This window comes from Scleropages formosus, chromosome 3 (assembly GCF_900964775.1).
Source record: "Scleropages formosus chromosome 3, fSclFor1.1, whole genome shotgun sequence".
Taxonomy (NCBI): domain Eukaryota; kingdom Metazoa; phylum Chordata; class Actinopteri; order Osteoglossiformes; family Osteoglossidae; genus Scleropages; species Scleropages formosus.
In genome coordinates, this window is record NC_041808.1 from 32,098,094 (window position 1) to 32,118,574 (window position 20,481).

Here is a 20,481-nt window from a genome sequence, read left to right on the forward strand (position 1 = left end):
CGCACTACTCATGTAATGTATATTGGTTTCTATGGTGGTATGTGACAAATTGGCTGTATGTGTCTGCATCTAAAGCTTTTCTTCTCTTGATGTAATCCATTTTTTCTATTTTTCTGGGAAATTTATGTTGCTTTGAAGAAAAGCATCTGCTAAATGAATAATTGTAAATGTATACATAATAAGGATCCACGAGCAAAAGTTTCAACATTTCTCAATCCAGTGTACTTTGTGTCATGTCTCACACCCTGTGCTTGCAAGGTAGGCTCTGGAACACCTCAACCCTGCACTAGGCAAGTAGTAATAAATAATAATGAAATGACAATAAATGAATAACACACACACACATTGGCTGAAGCTGCTTATCCCAAGTGGGTCTAGAGTGAACTGGGCAGGTTTATGCTGAGAACTTGTCAGTGATTGCTTTGACTTTGTCTCAGAAAAACAAAGCAAAGTCATCAGCAATGAGAGAAGAGGGAGGAGGGGGTGGTGGAGGGCACAAAAGGGATGAGAAGGTTGTTAAGAGTCTGTGTAGTTTTTTAGATGCAGACTGAATTTTGTTGTGGAAGAAGGAGGTTTTAGCTGAAGAGACAGCAGATTGAAAAGCAGCTAAGAGTGATTGGTAGGTAACCAGGTTCGATGGAGTTTTGGATTTACACCATCTTCGTTCTGCAGCCCGCAGTTTGGTCCTGTTAGCACATAACGTATCAGACAGCCATGGGGTAGCAATGGGGCGTGCTGGTCTAGAAGACAGAGGACAGAGAGAATCAAGGGAGGAGGATAGGGCAGAGAGGAAAGTGTTAGTGGCATCATCTGTAGATAGATCTGAGAATTGCGGAGCAGAAGGGAGAGCGGCCAGAGTAGCAGAGGCAAAGCTGGAAGGTGAGAGAGATTTTACGTTGCGGCGAAAGGTGACAAGGGGAGCAGAAAGAGGCAAGGAGTTAGTGGTGAGGCAGGGTTGAAATGAATTGAAGAAGTGGTCAGAGACATGCAGCGGAGTGACGGAGAGGGCAGGACAGCCACAGTTGCGGGAAAATACAAGGTCAAGACAGTTGCCCACTGTGTGAGTAGCAGGGGATTGGGACAGGGAGAGATCAAAGGACTGTAGGAGCAGCAGAAGGCCGCTTGCATGAATTTCATCGACATGCAGGTTGAAATCACCCAGGAGAATCAATGGAGTGTTGTCCCCTGGCAGAGAGCTCAACAAGATGTCAAAGTCATCCAAGATGTAGCGGAGAGGGCCAGGAGAGCAACAAAGAACAACTACAACAAGAGTGACTGGGGCAGTGATAGAGACAGCATGCCGTTCATATGAGGACAGATCATGCAAGTGAAGAGGAAGAATAGAGTATTCCCACCGGGGAGAGATGAGCAGGCCTGTGCCTCCACCTCTGCCAGAGGAACGAGGGGTGAGAGAAGGAATAGTTAGTGGAGAGTGCTGCAGGTGTGACTGAGTTGTCTGGGGTGATCCAGGTTTCATTTAGGGCCAGGAGGTCCAGTGAGAGATGGGAGGCGTAGGCTGGTATGAAGTCAGCCTTTCTCACAGCAGACTGGCAGTTCCAGAGTCTCATGCAGAAAGTAAAGCAAGATGGAAGGTTTGACAGGTGAGGATAGACCAGGTTACTGTAGCAGTGAGAGTGCCCAGGTCTCCGGCGGTGGCGAAGTCGCACGGCTCGCTTACCGTAGAAGACTTTGATGGTCGACATGTTGGGCGCATGATCCCTTTCGAACAACTGTACCGGTGGCCTTCCTTGGTGGACTCCCACAGGCAGACTCCCTTGTCTTTGCACCCTGAGTCTTAGCACCAAGAGACTGCCGCTACGGATGGCCAGCTGCTATTTAAATCGGGCTACTGCCAATCAGTGGAGATTCCTAATCGAAACCGAAACTACTCCAACAATGGCGACCAAAACAAACAACCAAACAGAGGCGATTAATTGAACTACCGAGTCACACCCACTACGGGCCACAGAAATGATTCGGAGAACGTTCGCTCAACTAACCACTAAACACTAAATGAAGTATATTAACCTCTTCAATACCCTGGAAATGTTGATTGCTAGCATAATTAAAACCTTAATCTCACGATCAACTGAATATCTTTTCACATCACTACAAAGAGCATTGTAGTGTTGGAATAGCATCCATGTGGTTTACAAAGTGACTTGAGCAGTGAAATTGTACACTTTATATTACATCACAAACATCCACCTGTTCACAGTGACCATAAAGAAAAATGCTAGGACCATCAGTCTTGGAATTTATCATATACGTCCTGAAATGCATGTGGACATATCATCCACAATGTTACTTGGGGTGTTGGGAATTTTTGGGTCTTTGTTCCAGGCGGCCCAACTGGAGTTGATCAGATCTCAGTCTACTTCCAAGTAGCGCTGCACTGACTCTACAGTTCAGCTGTACAGTTCTCATCCACGTCATTGAGATGCAGAGATTGCTGATTGCAGTACACAATGCTGACAATGCTGCCATATTTACCTTGACATGTTCTGCTTTCTGTCTCAGAAATCTGGAGAGCAGAACTTTACTGAAAAGAACTTGATCTTTAGTGTCATGAACCTATTTGGTGGTGGAACTGACACGACTGCCACCACACTTTGCTGGAGACTGTTGCTCATGGCCAAATACCCGCACATAAAGGGTGTGTGCATGTAGACACACCCACAGGCCTGAAGTACAGGTTTCCTGTTGTATACAGGAGGCACAACAAACTGAAGAACATAAAACTTGCTGCTTCAAAATGTGTAACATTAATTAGTGCAGCATGACAGGGTAAAACATACAGCATTGTCACCACCTACTGTTAGGTCGTGTTCGGGAGGAGCTGACTAGGGTAACTGGTAGTCGGCAGCCAAGGGTCGAGGACAGGAAGAACCTGCCGTACACAGATGCTGTGATCCATGAAATCCAGAGGATGGCCAACATTCTTCCAATGAGTGTCCCCCACATCACCTCTTGTGATGTGATGTTCCAGGGTTTTCATATCAAGAAGGTGAAATCTGTTCATTGCCTTAGGAAGTGTTTCCTACAAGTGATGGAGGGCAATGCTTAGCACTGATCATGAACACCTACAAATGTATAAAAATAGTTTTCCTGTGTTTGTTTTGGCTAAAGATGTCTTTTTTATTGCTGTTGATGGTATGTTGCTCTAATTTGTCTGTGCATTGCTTCTGGAGGGGACCACTGTGTATCCACTGCTGATGTCTGTACTGTATGATGAGAATGAATGGGAGACTCCCTACACATTCAACCCTGGACACTTCCTGGACAAGCAGGGTCGGTTCATAAAGAGGGGTGCTTTCTTGCCCTTCTCTGCAAGTACTGTAAATAGCTAAATCGATTGAGATTCCTATCCTTATGATGTTGTTAATCAAATATAATAAAGAAAAGAAATGTGTAAATAAGGCTATATGATTAGTGTACTGTACTCGAAGGTCAACATCTCTAGAAGGATTCCTTGGCTTTACCAATGAAGAGTGTTTTTTGTTTTCTACTTTGTACAAGATTCTGAGTGCTGAAAAGTGAAAATATGATTTTTCTACATGTTGTATTATATGACAACAATATTTGCATGTTAATCTTTCTTTCAGGGCGACGGGTTTGTCTTGGTGAGAGCCTGGCCAGAATGGAGCTCTTCCTCTTCTTCACCTCACTGCTACAGAATTTCTACTTTACTCTTTCTTCCGGGGTGTCTGAGTTTGAGTTTGATGTCATTACAGCTATTAGACTTGACTTCAGCCCACCCTTCCACAAACTGTGTGCTATCAGTCGAGCCTGACAGTCCAGAACTTAATGTTTGAACTGTGTTAGTTTAATATACTCCACCTTAATTTGACATTGAAGAGCTGAAAAATTGTGTCACACCAAAAATTGCATTTGATGCCTGAATTTTCATGTGCTTTTTGAGCATACAATTCATAACTTCAAAAGCAGACACTAATGGTAGCTGCAACAGTAACACCACAGATTTGTTGTTGAATTCATTTATACATGGAAAAGAATTTACAGTAAAGTCTTCATTATCCAACTTATATCAAACCAACATTAAGACATTTAACTGAAAATGCTGGATAACACGGAAATTGTGTATGCAAGTTAAAGGAAACATTGAAGTCTGAAAACTTTTTACTCATACAGTAATAACTTACATTTATTAATTTAGCTAACACTTTCCTCCAAAGCAACTTGTACTATTAAGCTTCTTAGAGTTATTTTACCCATTTATACAGCTGGGTAATTTTACTGGAGCAATTTAGGCTAATAGCCTTGCTCAAGGGTACTACAGCTTGCAATGAGGATCAAACCTGTAGTCTTCAGATCCAAAGGCAGCAACTCTAACCACTATGCCACTACCTGTCCCTCATGTTTGCATTGAGTGTACAAAATGTTCAACATGAAAATTAATAAAATTAGTAGCAACATTTGTTTTTCCATTTTATTTATTGCTTGCGGCTGCGTGACGACTGTAGCAGTGGCTTAATCTTGTTTAATCAAAATCGGTGCTGCCTTGAGAGCCTCATCATTTCCTTTATCATCGTCATCATAGATTGACAGCAGTAAATCTCGGTATCCAGTGAAGTTCTCCTTTGTATTGATTCATTGTTTGATATAGATGATGTCAAGTGGTATGCCAAGCAGGCTGGATATTCTGGAATGTTGAATAATCAAAGGGTGGGTAATTAAGAATAAATAAAATATAAAAATAAAAAAATTAATTAAGAATGGAATCATCTGTGTCAGCATGTGTTTGTGATCAAATGCTGGCATTATTTAGCTAGCTGGTTAGGTTGCTTGGGTGTCCACCAAGCAGAGCATATGTTTCTCCATCTATTGGAAAGTGATCCTTGGTGTTCTACTTAAGTTATGTATATTTAGAAGATGAGTGATTTTAATGATATCAAACTGATCTTGCAGTAAAAGTAGTTTAAGAGCATTATGACCTGAGAACCATATATTGTGAAAGCTGCTTGCTTAAAAAATATATTTAAACATGGTCTAAAAAACATTACATGGAGAAAGGCAAAGAGTGGGAAAATTGTACCAACTTCTTGAATATACTGTATTTTGTGCACAATAGACACTTTTTGTGCAAGATTTTGAGCCATTTCTGAAATATGCACCATGATTAAGAAGAACATAATATAACTCATAAGACTGTTGAGAGTACAGGGTACACAGAGAGTTGAACAACCTTGCTGCTCCTAACCCTTCACCCAGTAGTAATCATTCCCAGTCATACATAACTTTTAAAAACAGGCTGTACTTTGGAAATAATTAAATAGGAGAACAATGATGCCATGCACTGTGCATTGTACGTACGTCTTCGAATATCTTGAAGCGCGCTGTGCTCATCTGTTTCTCAAGTACAGTAATCAACCCACTACTTTTCAAAAAACAAAAAAAGAATGATTACACTTTCACGATTTCTCAATCAAACTGGACAACTCACTCATTCTTCTGTAGATAATCCACATTTTTGTCGATCAAACTATTATTAAAACAATAATTGTTAAGAATGTTGTTAGCAAATTACATCTAAAATCTCTCCATGGTTGGCCACGAGGCAGGGGTCCAATGTGCAACCAAAGGTTAATCCTTTTGTGTCACTGAGACATCAGCTTGAACCTTCCATCAGCTTGACCCTTGCACGAATGTGTAACTCCCTGGAACTCTTTGTTCTGCCAACTCCAATAACAGGACGACATAAAATTTTTTGTGGACTGTGTATCTTTTCAGCATCATAAGGTCTTCACAACATAGCCATAGTTTAGTAGAAGGTTTTTCTCAAACAATAGAAAGCCTTTCTTGACTGTGAAGGTAGATCCTCTGTGGAAACTATGTCTCTGGTGGAAGGACTTTTTCAGACTCCTGGCAGCTTCACACTACTGGGTTTCTTACTTGTGCTGGGGGTCCTCTACCTTTTCTCTACCTCCAAGAAGCAAAGAAATGAGCCCCCTGGACCCAGACCTTGGCCAGTCCTTGGAAACTTGCTTCAGCTGAACCCCAGGAGATTGCATGTCAACTTCTTTGAGGTAAAATTAGATTAATAAAGTCCTATTAATGATGGCCTGTTCAACTTTTAAATGATTCTGAATCAGTGAATTATTAAGCTATACAGTGATCTACCACTTTATTAGGTACATGTGCTTGATAATGTAAACTGCCTCCTTCTTCAAACAGCAAATAAGGTAGCTGGCATTCAGAATGTAGAAACCATGCAGTCAGGGCTCAGATCTTCAGTTACTGTTGGGCTAACCATTAGAATTGGCAAGATGCATAATGTAAGCAAATTTGGATGTGGAATGATTGTTGGTAGCAGATGTAGTGGCTCAAGCAGTTCAGAATCACTCCTAAAATTCTTGCGTACTATAGTGTTTACAATTTATAGATAATGGTGCCATTGACAAAACACCACTTGGTGCGTTTCTGAGAGAGGCAGAGAGGAATGGCCACACTTGGTAAAGCAAGCAGGAAGGACACTACACTACCAGCTTTCTTGGAACGTCATAATTGGTTTATCTTCTATAAACTGAAAATAGGAACATGTCTTTCATGCATTCACCAAAACTGGATAACTGAAGCGTGGAAAAACATTGTTCAGTTTCTCAAATCCCAGTTTGTACTGTGACACACTCATGGCAAAATTACAAACTCACACAAAAAAAAACAATCCATGGACCCATTCTGCCTGGGATAAATGGTACAGGGTCATGTTGGTGGTGTAATGGTGTGGAAAATGTTTTCATGGAACACTTGAAGTATTTTCTATCATCCATGCACAACTTATCTGTCTTTTGATCACCAAAATCTGTTTCCTCCGTCATGTTAATTTTACCAATATGCTCCTTGATATAACAATAAGAACAATAAATAAAAGTAGTGTTTTGGGTTTGGTGGTTTGTTGCAATGCAGCCAGGCGGCTGTTAAGATTTTAAGTCAATGTCTTTTACTACAGAGAGATTTTTCTTTTGTTTAAGTTGTGATATTTAATGACTAACAAATACCTTAGCTAATTGAACTGTTTGAAGATAGTGGCTAAATGGAACATTTTAAAGTAAAAGATTTCTTCATAACGGGACCTTTTGTTTACTTCAGCTATCGAAAAAGTATGGGTCAGTGTTCACAGTCCACATAGGCTGCAAGAAAACAGTGGTCCTAGCAGGTTTCAAGACTGTGAAAGAGGCCCTGGTGAATTATGCTGAAGAATTTGGGGATCGAGAGATAAGTCCTGCATTCTATAAGATAACTGAGAATCACGGTATGAAAAATGCTTCTTTAACTAGCCTTGCCTTCTTTATTCAGAAGATATAATCGTGTTTAACTAAAACAGATGTTATACAATTAAAGCTACTTTTGTATTCATGCCTGGAGCATTCAAATATGATTGTAAAGGTAGAAGTAATACATTTCCTATAAATGCATATGACAGAAACATTTAGACTAATCCTGAATTCCATATGTATAAACGGTTACACGAAACTCTTACATGAATTCTTATTGACTCGCAGGTATCGTATTTGCCAATGGAGACTCATGGAGAGAGATGAGACGATTTGCTCTGTCCAACCTCCGTGACTTTGGAATGGGCAAACAAGTAATTGAGGAGAAAATAATTGAGGAAATCCAATATTTAACGGAGGAGATTGGAAAGTACAATGGTCAGATTATTGTTTAACTTTAATAATTACACAGGACATATTCATGACATTTGATTTTCACACTGTTTTGGAATCTTATGTGTGGATTTCTGTGAATTTGTTCATTCTGCTATGACTGCTGATAGAAAAATAGAAAGTGAGAAAGACATGAACAACATACAGGCCATTTGCTTAATTCAGTTATCAGTGCTGGATAAGCTGTCTTCTGTGAATCAATTCCTTTATATTCCTTTTTAGATAATTGAACTGGCATTTGGGCTGACAAAACTATATTGATATTATAGATAATATAATTTATATAACTTGATATAACAAAAAAAATCCAGTAAAAACTAAAAAAAATAACAAAACTTGAATTTAAACCTTAAAAATTGGAGGTGCAGAAGACATCATTTAAATGAGGTGTAAATGATATTTTTTCTTAAAATTGTCAGTATTTCCTTACATTTAAAAATGAATGATTCTTCAGCTTTTATCCGATGTGTTCTTCCAAAGTAACTTGTAATTGAATTCTGCTATTTGGCACTTCTGGTAGATGCTAAACTGCATTTCATTGCTGTGTACCTGTACTATGCAATGACAATAAAGTTCTGTCTATCTATCTATCTATCTATCTATCTATCTATCTATCTATCTATCTATCTATCTAATATTGTAATATTGTAATGTAAATGACCTATAAATATTTACATATTTTTTCAGTTGGGTAATTTTACTGGAGTAACCTTAAGCTAAGAACCTTGCTCAGCAGGACAACAGCTGGAGGTGGAATTTGAACGTTCTACCCTTGGATGCAAAGGCAGCAGTGCTAACCAGTACTCTGGCAGATGTCTCCATTAATTGCACCCGTACCCATTAAGTTAAAATAACAGCTGAATGGAAGGTGTTTAATTTTTGTAGTGCAAGTTATATTTCAGTTATTAGGTAATTATTGAGGATATTTTTCTTTTTATGACTTTAAGAATAAAAATCACATGTATGTATATGAAACATGAAAAATATTGCTGAAATTTAACAAAAAGCTATCTTTTTATGATGAATCTTTTCTAATGCTGACAGGTCAGCCTTTTGACAACAGGAAAATCCTTCATCTTGCAGTCTCCAACATTATTTCCTCCATCATATATGGCAGCAGGTTTGACTACTTCGACCCCCTATGTCAAGAAATGATAAAGTGTATAAATGAGAGGATTGAACTTCTTGGAAAAACAGCTGTTCAGGTAATATTAAAAAATATTTTTAATGACTCAGTGCAACTGCAGCCATATTGAACCACTGAAAACATTAGTTAATCTGAAATAGAGCAGGATGGTTGATGGGCAGGAAATTTGTATTATGAAATATATAGATTCTTCCATACTTAGAAACAATTGGATTTCTGACAGCATAGAGCAGAAGATCTTTAAGACAAATTAAATAAATACAAGCCAATGTAGTTCATCTCAGCTTATTATTTTTTCAAATCTCATTGAAATTTTACTAGCATTCATTCAGGCAGCTCAGATTTTGTACACCACAATAATATTAAAGACCAAAACAACGTTTACCCCATATACAGTATACTACATGCATTAACCTGATGACATGTGAATTTGAATATTTTAACTGCAAATTGTAGTTCATATGTAGACTGTAGTGTCAATGAATTGTTGTGTTCCTGTGCACAACACATATCTGTTGCAAGTGTGGTTCAATAACCTTTTAAATGAATGGAGAATGAATGGCCAGAATGGAGCGCTTTCTCTTCTTCACCTTGCTTCTGCAGAATTTCCGCTTTACTGACATACACAGTCTGCAGACACTGGCAGGAAGAGACATCATTTACTTTTTCTTCAACTTCTGCAGGGAGTACTCAATACATTTAACACTGCCAAAACCTAACAGAACTGTTCTGCTGAATATGATATTGATGGTATCAATTTAACAGAAAAATGGTAGGAATGATTTTGTGGGCTTGGTTCACTAAGAGCTAATTAATAAAACATCTGGAAGTTTCAAATGACATATTGCCAGTTGCTTCATGCAAGCTTTTCAGTATAGCTATCTGACATGTTAGGTGCCAAGATTAAAGAACTGACAGGAAAGCTATGACAGTTGTCACATGAAGGGTTACATTGACCCCTCAGATAGCATCTGTTAAAGTAATGGTGTTGCTGGTCAATGTGTTGTATATACAGTAGGTCATGTACGTATACAATATGTTCTAGTAGTTTTTCAGGGGGTGCGGTGGCACAGCGGGTTTGTGCTGTGCCTGCTCTCTGGTGGGTCTGGGCTTCGAGCCCTGCTTGGGGTGCCTTGCGATGGAGAGGCGTCCTGTCCTGGGTGTGTCCCCTACCCCTCCAGCCTTACGCCCTGTGTTGCCAAGTTAAGCTCTGGCTCGCCGCCGCCCTGCTTGGGACAAGCAGCTTCAGTGTGTGTGTGTGTGTGTGTGTGTGTGTGTGTGTGTGTGTGTATATCGTATTTTTTCATAAAAACTCCCAATAGACTTACTATTACACCATATGCCACAAGTGATTTCATACAGAATCTTTCAGCAACACATTGGTGCTCAGAAAAATATCCAAGAATCAGCTCAGTTAAACCTGGAAACATTTACTGTTTTGTTCATTTGTAGGTGTATAATTTTCTTCCTTGCTTGGGCTCATTGATGAAGGATTGGCGTGACCTAATGAAGAGCATGAAGACTTGCACAGATCAGATAAAAGCAATGATAAAGAAACTTCAGGACACACTAAATACAGAGGACAGCAGGTGCTTTATCGATTCCTTCCTCATCCGACAGCAGGAGCTCAAGGTACAGGAAAATGTATACAACGTTATTGTTTTCCAGCTGAAAACTGCAGAAACCATTTGAGCTGGTCTCAGTTAGATCTAAAAACATACATAATCCATAGGTCCATTGTTTGAAATAGATCTGTTGTTCCACTGCAGTTTTTTGCAAGGAAATTTTCAGCAAGTGTTATAGTACACTGAGCCTCCATGCAGAAAGCTCCTGTAGAACAAAAAGTATGGCGCATGAAAATGTAAATCCTTTTCATTACAACTGACTTTTGATTGCGTACAATATTCTTTTTTTGCCTGTTACACAGTAGTTTTACTTCCATAATGGGTCATTTTTTCCATACAGTGGCATTTTTGGGGCAGGGATAGACACATTTTTGTACCTTAGTGTTGTTTTTTTTTGACTAAATAAAGCATATTGTGGTGCGCAGCTGTCTGGGTTTGGATGGGTCGAAGAATGATGCACAGGCAGTGTTCATTGAGAACGTTTATTAGAACACCAGCACACAGGACCCTAGATCATGCAAGCCTTTCCTGGATCAGGGCCTTGGCGTGGCAGAAGGGCTTGTGTGATCTAGGGATTTCCAGAGCTACATTGTCAGGAGCAGTATGCTCCTGGTAAGGTCAGCCAAGGGGAACAGGTCTGGAGTGAAGATCCAGACTACAACGATCCAAAAACCCCCATGAAAAAAGTAAAGAGGAAAAAGTTTACTTAGGGTCCCCAGGACCTACCCCTGGAGCCAGACCTGAGGGTAATGTTCCTAGGCAAGTGTCTGGTGGCCGGGCAGCCCACATAACCCAGCTGGGCTCAGCCCGAAAAGGCAACGTGGGAGGTCATGTGGGCCCACCACCCGCAGAGTCCAACATGGGGGTCTGGTGCAATGCTTTTTGGGTGGCAGGAGCAGGTGGGTAACGCGTGGCGTCGCGGTTCCTCGCGACAGAAACTTGCTCCTGGCACGTGGAATGTAACCTCACTGGCGGGGAAGGAGTCGGAACTGGTGCGGGAGGTTGAGAGATACCAACTAAATATAGTTGGACTCATCTCCACTCACAGTGTTGGCTCTGGAACCAGACTCCTCGATAGGGGGTGGTCTCTCTCCTACTCAGGAGTTGCACAGGAGGCTGTGGGGATACTCACAAGCACCTGGCTGGATGCCATACACTTTGAATTTATCCTGGTGGACGAGAGGGTTGCCTCAATGCGACTTAAGGTCGCAGAGAGGAAAACTTTGACTGTTGTGTGTGCTTATGCACCAAGCAGCAGTTCAGAGTATTCAACATTCTTGGAGAGGGTGGGTGGGGTTCTGGACAGGGCCCCACCTACAGACTCCATAGTCCTGTTGGGGGACTTCAACGTTCATGTTGGCAATGACTGGGAAATCTGGAGTGGGGTGATTGGGAAGAACGGCTTGAATGGTGAAATGTTATTGGACTTCTGTGCTAGTCATGATTTGTCCAAAACAAACAGCATGTTTGAACACAAGGATGCTCAAAGTGTACTTAGTACCAGAACTCCTTGGGGCAAAGGTCAATGATCAACTTGTAGTTGTTTCATCTGACTTGAAGCAACATGTTCCGGACACTCGGGTGCTAAGCTGTCAACCAATCACCATCTGGTGGTGAGTTGGTTCAGATGGCGGGGAAAACTGATGGGAAGACTCGGTAGACCCAAGTGTTTAGTGAGGGTGCGCTAGGAACGACTGACGGAGGACCATGTCCGGAATGATTTTAACTCACACTTCAGGAGAGCTTCTCCCATGTCCTGGAGGAAGTAGGGGACAGGTGCCAAACTCAAGGCCCGCAGGCCAAATCCGGCCTGCCCCCTCATTTTATGTGGCCCACGAGAGCTTTTAAATTATTTTATTGTTATTATAAATTTTATTTTCGGGACCTGAAAATGCATCTCAATTTTATTACCTGCACGATGAAGGCATCTAGCCAGTAGATGGCAGTGTCTGGATATCTGTTTTTTTCCTGCAGCGGTCTTCTAGTGGAGTGATAGGATTAGTAAAAAAAAATCAGAATCAGAACGAGCTTTATTGCCAAGTATGTTCACACATACAAGGAATTTGTCTTGGTGGCAGGAACTTCCACAGCACAGACAGAATGACAGTGGCAAGATAGATGAGAAGATAGGGTAAGTGAATAAGGGATGAAAAATATATAAAAATATACAGTACCCAATATTATACACAAAAATAGTGACTAGTTACAAATGCAAGGGAGTGTGAGTAAGAGATATGATGTGATAAATAGTTATAAATATAAATAGCGTTGTGTATTGCACTGGTTTACTCTCTATGGGGGGATTTAGCTGTTCATGAGGTAGATGGCCTGAGGAAAGAAACTTTTCTTGTGTCTGGCTGTCCTGGTGCTCGGTGCTCTGTAGCGCCGGCCAGATGGCAAGGGTTCGAAGAGGAAGTGGCCTGAATGTGAGGGGTCTAGAAAGATTTTGCTAGCCCTTTTACTGACTCTGGACGAGTGCAGTTCTTGGAGAGCCGGGGGGGGGGGGGGGGGGGGGGTGTGCCGATGATTCTTCCAGCAGTCCGAACTATCTGCTGTAATCTTCTGATGTCTGCTTTCGTAGGTGAGCTGAACCAGACAGTTATAGAGGTGCAGAGGACAGACTCAATGACTGCGGAGTAGAATTGCATCAGTAGCTCCTGTGGCAGGTTGAACTACTTCAGCTGGCGAAGGAAGTACAACCTCTGCTGGGCCTTCTTCACAATGGAGTCTATGTGGGGCTCCCACTTCAGGTCCTGTGAGATGGTGGTGCCCAGGAAGCTGAATGACTCCACTGTTGCCACAGTGCTGTTCATGATGGTGAGTGGGGATAATGCTGAGGTATTTCTCCTAAAGTCCACAATCATCTCAACCGTTTTGAGCGTGTTCAGCTCTAGGTTGTTATGACTGCACCAGACAGCCAGCTCTTTAACCTCCTGTCTGTAAGCAGACTCGTCACCATCCTGAATGAGGCCGATGAGCGTGGTGTCATCTGCGAACTTCAGGAGCTTGACAGAGGGGTCTTTTGCAGTGCAGTCGTTGGTGTACAGGGAGAAGAGCAGTGGGGAGAGCACACATCCCTGGGGGGTGCCAGTATTGATCGTGCGAGTCTTGGATGAGAATTTTCCCAGCTTCATTAGCTGCTGCCTGTCTGTCAGGAAGTTGGTGATCCACCAACAGATGGAGGTGGGCACAGAGAGTTGGGTTAATTTGGATAGGAGGAGGTGTGGGATGATGGTGTTGAAGACTGAGCTGAAGTCCACGAACAGGATTCTCGCATAAGTCCCTGGTTTGTCCAGATGTTGCAGGATGTAGTGCAGTCCCACGTTGACTGCATCATCCACAGACCTGTTTGCTCGGTAAGCAAACTGCAGGGGGTCCAGCAAGGGTCCAGTGATGTCCTTCAGGTAGTCCAACACCAGTTTTTCAAGTGACTTCATGACCACAGACGTTAAGGTGACAGGTCTGTAGTCATTAAGTCCTGTGATTTTGGGTTTCTTCGGAATGGGGATGATGGTGGAGCGTTTGAAGCAGGAAGGAACTTCGCACATCTCCAGTGATCTGTTGAAGATCTTTGTGAAAATAGGGGCCAGCTGGTCAGCACAGGTTTTTAGGCAGGCCGGTGAGACACCGTCTGGGCCTGGTGCTTTCCTTGTCTTCTGTTTGAGGAAGACCCGACGCACCTCCTCTTCACAGATCAAAGGTGCAGGAGGGGGGAAGGTGGGGGTTACTGGAGGTGTTAATTGATTCGTGGAGAGAGGGTCTGAATGGGTGTGGGTTTATCAAACCTGGAATAAAACTCATTCAAATCGTCAGCCAGTTGTTGAGTTGACACGGTGCTGGGGGATGGTGTCTTGTAATTTGTGATGTCTTTCAGGCCTTTCCACACTGATGCAGGATCGTTGGCTGAAAACTGTTTCTTCAGCTTTTCAGAGTAGTTTCTCTTAGCCACTCTGATCTCCTTTGCCAGTGTGTTTTTGGCCTGTTTATACAAGACTCCGTCCCCGTTCTTGTAGGCGTCTTCTTTGGCCTGACGAAGCTGTCTGAGTTTTGCAGTGAACCATGGTTTGTCATTGTTGTATGTTAAATGAGTCCTGGTGGGGATGCACATATCCTCACAGAAACTGACATATGATGTTACAGAGTCTGTGAGCTCATCTAGATCGCTAGCAGCAGCCTCAAAAACACTCCAATCGGTGCACTCGAAGCAGGCTTGTAAGTCCTGCTCTGCTTCCCCAGACCATCTTTTAACAGTCCTTATTACAGGTTTAGCTGATTTCAGTTTCTGCCTGTAGGTCGGTATAAGATGAACCAGACAGTGATCAGAGAGCCCCAAAGCTGCCCGTGGAACAGAGTGATATGCATCCTTTACTGTGGTGTAGCAGTGGTCCAAAATATTACTGTCTCTGGTGGGACATGTAACATGCTGTCTATATTTTGGCAGTTCACGGGAGAGATTTGCTTTATTAAAGTCCCCGAGAATGATTATAACAGAGTCCGGGTGTTGTTGCTCTGTGTCAGTGATCTGGTCGCCCAGCTGTTGCAGCGCTGCGTTCACGCACGCTTGCGGTGGAATGTAAACACTTACGAGGATGAACGAGGAAAACTCCCGTGGCGAGTAGAAAGGCTTGCAGTTGATGAAGAGCGCTTCTAGGTCGGGACAGCACATCTTCTTCAAAATAGGAATAGACCCATCATGTCGAAGAAAAGAAAAGCTGATGAGAGATGGGAAAGCGAATACATGTTTGTGCTTAATGGAAACAAGCCGGTGTGTCTTTGCTACAAAGCCGTTGCCGTGCTCAAGGAATGCAATTTACGTCGGCACTTTGACACCAAACAGGGAGCTAAGTATGCTAACCTTAGCCACCAAGAAAAGCAACAAAAGGTACAAGAATTGAAAAACAGCCTGCATTCTCAGTAGAATTTGTCTGCAAACGTTTCTGCAAAAAATGATGCAGCAATGAAAGCCAGCTTTATTGTGGCTGAAGAAATCGCCCGGGCTCCCAAGTGTTTTTCAGAAGGTGCATTTTTAAAGCAGTGTATGCTGAAAATATGTGAGCAGGTCAGGTGTGCCCCGACCAGAAACCGGCGTTTAACAATGTTAGCTTGTCAAGGAATACTATTGCGGACCGAGTCAGGGAACTAGCGGGAAATCTGACGACACAGCTGGCTGAAGAAGTGTGCAGTTTTCTGGCGTTTTCGTTAGCTGTTGACGAAAGTACCGACATTACTGATAGATACGGCGCATCTAGCCATTTTTTTAAGAGGTGTGAAGGCAGACTTGTCTGTCAGGAGCTCTTGGATGTGATCGCTATGCACGGAACGACAACAGGGAGGGACATTTACACTGCGGTAGAGAAGTCCATCAGTAAAATTAAATTTTATGAATGAAATGTTCTTTGATGTATAAGTAATGATTTTTTCTTAATTTGATGAATTAATTTAATTTAGAATATCACAGAGAAATCTGAGCATGTGCTCACATACAACACAAGCATGTGTTTTTGTTACCACATTAATTTTTTTAAATAAACTGTACAATAGTTGTACACTTGTATACACTGTCATTATTTGTCCTGGGCTTCTGCGTTCAAAGCTAGGTATTAATTGAGTTATTACCAAAACCAGTAGTAGTAATCGAATGCAGAGAAAATTATGCAATGTAATAAAAGAGTAGATACATTCATATAGTCTTACAATTACAACCGGCCCTTTGAGAGCAACCATAACACTGATGTGGCCCAGGATGAAATTGAGTTTGACACCCCTGCTAGGGACTATATCTCACAGTTGGCCTGGGAATGGCTGAGTTGGGGGAAGTTGTGGGGGACAGGGGAGGCTGGGCCTCTCTGCTCTCCCTGTTGCCACTGCAACCCTAGATGGACAAGCGGACAAGAAAAGGGATGGATGGATGGATGGATGGATGATGGATGGATGAATGGTCCGAGGACCCTTTTTCCTCCAGGACTTACGCCCCAAGCTAGCGTCCCAGCCTGCTTAATGCCCCACACCCGGCTTTCTCTCCTTCCCACTGGCAAACACAGTCACCCCATTATTTTCCTCATAAGTGCCCCCAGCGATTGAACACTTTTTTTTTTTTTACATCTTACCCATAATTAAACTATCTACAACAGATCCATTTCTTTCCCAAACTCTCAGTAACGCAAATAGTTACAATATTTATCTGTATAATACCATGGAAATATTGACTACTAGCATAAATAAATCTCATGATCAGTTGAAGACCATCTCACATCAATACAAAAAGCATTGTAGTGTTGGAATAGCATCCATGTGCTTTGCAGAGTGACTTGGGCAGTGAAATTGTGAACTTTTTTAGTTACATCACAAACATCCACCTGTTCACAATGACCACAAAGCAAACTGCTAGTACCATTAGCCTTAGCATGTATCATATACACCCAGAAATGCATGTGGACATATCATCCACAATGTTACTTGGGGTGTTGGGAATTTTTGGGTCTTTTTCCCAGGCCACCCAACTGGAGTTGATCAGATCTCAGTCTGCTTCCAAGTAGCGCTGCGCTGAATCTACAGTTCAGCTGTACAGTTCTCATCCACATCATCGGGATGAGATTGCTGATTGCAGTATAAAATGCTGACAATGGGACTCGGATATATTGTCATTCATTCAACTGTTCCCAAATATACATTTACATTTTTTGCTTTCTGCCTCAGAAATCTGGAGAGCAGAACTTCTTCACTGAAAAGAATTTGATCTTTAGTGTCATGAACCTATTTGGTGGTGGAATTGAGACTACTGCAACCACACTTTGCTGGGGACTGTTGCTCATGGCCAGATATCCCCACATACAGGGTAAGTTCATGTAGACACACAGGCTTGAAGTACAGGTTTTCTGTTGTATACAGGAGGCACAACAAACTGAAGAACATAAAACTTGCTGCTTCAAAATGTGTAACATTAATTAGTGCAGCATGACAGGGTAAAACATACAGCATTGTCACCACCTACTGTTAGGTCGTGTTCGGGAGGAGCTGACTAGGGTAACTGGTAGTCGGCAGCCAAGGGTCGAGGACAGGAAGAACCTGCCGTACACAGATGCTGTGATCCATGAAATCCAGAGGATGGCCAACATTCTTCCAATGAGTGTCCCCCACATCACCTCTTGTGATGTGATGTTCCAGGGTTTTCATATCAAGAAGGTGAAATCTGTTCATTGCCTTAGGAAGTGTTTCCTACAAGTGATGGAGGGCAATGCTTAGCACTGATCATGAACACCTACAAATGTATAAAAATAGTTTTCCTGTGTTTGTTTTGGCTAAAGATGTCTTTTTTATTGCTGTTGATGGTATGTTGCTCTAATTTGTCTGTGCATTGCTTCTGGAGGGGACCACTGTGTATCCACTGCTGATGTCTGTACTGTATGATGAGAATGAATGGGAGACTCCCTACACATTCAACCCTGGACACTTCCTGGACAAGCAGGGTCGGTTCATAAAGAGGGACGCTTTCTTGCCCTTCTCTGCAGGTACTGTAAATAACTAAATTGATTGAGATTCCTATCCTTATGATGTTGTTAATGAAATATAATAAAGAAAAGAAATGTGTAAATAAGGCTATATGATTAGTGTACTGTACTCGAAGGTCAACATCTCTAGAAGGATTCTGTGGCTTTACCAAAGAAGCGTGTTTTTTGTTTTCGACCTTGTACAAGATTCTGAGTGCTGAAATGTGAAAATATGATTTTTCTACATGTTGTATTATATGGCAACAATATTTGCATGTTAATCTTTCTTTCAGGGCGACGGGTTTGTCTTGGTGAGAGCCTGGCCAGAATGGAGCTCTTTCTCTTCTTCACCTCACTGCTACAGAATTTCTACTTTACTCTTTCTTCCGGGTTGTCTGAGGCTGAGTTTGACGCCATTGCAGCTAATGGATTTGACTTCAGCCCACCCCTCCACCAATTGTGTGCTATCAGTCAAGCCTGACGGTCCGGATGTGAACATTTCAACTGTGTTAGCCCAATGTACTCCACCTTAATTTGACATTGCAGAGCTAAAAACTTGTTACACAAAAAATTGTCTTTGAAACATGGTGATCGATTTGTTGTTGAATTCCTTCATAAATGCAGAAGACATTACAGTAAAGTCTTCATTAACCAACTTATATGAAACCAACATTAAGACGCATAGCTGAAAATGTTGGATAATATGGAGATTGTGTATGCAGGTTAAAGGAAAGATTGAAGTCTGGTGTAAGTTTGAAAACTTTTCACTCATACAGTAAACACTTATATTTATTCATGTAGCTGACACTTTTCTCCAATGCATCTTACAGCAATTTTACTCATTTATACAGCTGGATAATTTTATTGGAACGATTTAGGCTTAACAATCTTGCTCAAGTATACTACAGCTGGAGGTGAAGCTCAAACCTGCCATCTTCAGCTCAAAAGGAAGCAGCTTTAACCACTACACTACCAGCTCTGTTTTGCACTTGCATTGAGTGTACGAAATCTTCAATAGGAAATTAATAAAATTAGTAATATAGTTCGGACCGGGTCCTGCTCTCCAGTGGGTCTGGGGTTCGAGTCCTGCTTGGGGTGCCTTGTGACAGACTGGCGTCCTGTCCTGGGTGTGTCCCCTCCCCCTCCGGCCTTACGCCCTGTGTTGCCGGGTAGGCTCCAGTTCCCTGCGACCCCGTATGGGACAAGCGGTTCTGAAAATGTGTGTGTGTGTGTGTGTGTGTGTGTGTGTATTGAGTCGTTGATTTCATATCAGACTGAATATGTGCCTTGATGTAGATAACATCAGGTGGTATGCCAAGCAATTTGAATTCCTGAAGGGAAGAAAAAAAAGGGAGACGCACAAAGTACTGATTAAAAGTTTGCAAAAATTATCATTGTTTATTAAGTTAAGAGACTGGGGTGTTATATTAGGGGGTAATTCCAGGAGAAAAAGGAGAGTGAACCATGTCTGGGGCTGTTTTCACTCAGAGATTTCACTAAACTCCATGAGTGAGATAACCACGGGGTGCGTGGTGGCTAGTTAGATCCGGTTAGCTTGTTTGGAGGAGATGAAATTATGGGTGTGTGAACGACGCATTTGCACCCGGTTGTCCAAGCTGCGACCCAAGCTGTGGCAGTAGAGGTGTCCGGGATTTGCCATGGCATGCCAGAGGACCCAGCAGTGATCTGCACGTGGACAGAGTGCCGGTGTGGGCTTCGCCATCGCACTACTCTCATTGGACAAAGGATTTGATGACTGGTCACTGACCGTTGGAGAGTTTTAATGGAACAGTGAGTAAAGGCTGTAGTTTCCTGAAGGTGGACAAATGAGTTTCAACAACAGCGCCAACGTTTAAAGTACCAGAAACTGAGTGGGAAGAAAAAAGCTGGGTACTAAGTTATGCATACTACAATATGAAAAATACTTCTTCCATCTTATCACCCCACAAATGACAATGTGTGACTAACAACCAAAATATGTTTTAAGATAATAACTACTTCCAATTTCATACCAGCAACACAATCAAGTAGTTATGGTAAGGGAACTAATAATTTATTCCAACAAATATTTATTGAAACAAATACATTTAGAATAAGCTGAATTTTGTATGTGAACATGACTACACCAACTGATGAAATGAGATCTTAGGCACAGTGTTTTCCAATGGAGATTCATGGAGAGAGATGAGACGATTTGCTCTAACCAACCTTCGTGACTTAGGAATGGGCAAGCGAATAACTGAGGAGAAAATCACTGAGGAGATCCAGTACTTAACGGAGTACAATAGCCAGATAAACGTGACATTGCAACTTTAATGAATACTTCAATGAAGTGTATTCTATCAAGATGGTGGCACGCATGGATGCAACTGCTTGACACTCCTGTAAAAGTTCTATCTTTTTGTTTGTGTTGCTTTTTTTGTTGTTTATTTTGGATGGTAAAGTTGCGGCATACTAAGTGTATAGCTGTCTTAATCTTCTAAGTATTGGAACTACATGTAATCGCCTCAAGGGGGGCGCGGTGGCGCAGTGGG

The 20,481-nt window shown here is 42.0% G+C and overlaps 2 protein-coding genes across 2 annotated transcripts; both read left to right on the forward strand.

Moving 5' to 3' along the window:
• The first annotated feature begins 1,594 nt into the window (after positions 1-1,594).
• On the forward strand, positions 1,595-4,216 carry LOC114910276 (cytochrome P450 2K4-like). Its single transcript, XM_029250736.1, has 4 exons — positions 1,595-2,656; positions 2,823-3,007; positions 3,192-3,333; positions 3,606-4,216. Exons 1-4 carry the CDS (start codon positions 2,500-2,502, stop codon positions 3,791-3,793), a joined length of 672 nt encoding a protein of 223 aa, XP_029106569.1. The 5' UTR covers positions 1,595-2,499; the 3' UTR covers positions 3,794-4,216.
• Positions 4,217-5,724: 1,508 nt separating this feature from the next.
• LOC108928854 (cytochrome P450 2K4-like) lies at positions 5,725-18,983 on the forward strand. The gene is made up of 9 exons (XM_018743033.2): positions 5,725-6,047; positions 7,111-7,273; positions 7,524-7,673; positions 8,733-8,893; positions 10,288-10,467; positions 17,157-17,295; positions 17,458-17,642; positions 17,827-17,968; positions 18,241-18,983. The coding sequence occupies exons 1-9, from the start codon at positions 5,853-5,855 to the stop codon at positions 18,426-18,428; spliced, it is 1,503 nt and encodes a 500-aa protein (XP_018598549.2). The 5' UTR covers positions 5,725-5,852; the 3' UTR covers positions 18,429-18,983.
• Positions 18,984-20,481: the final 1,498 nt, after the last annotated feature.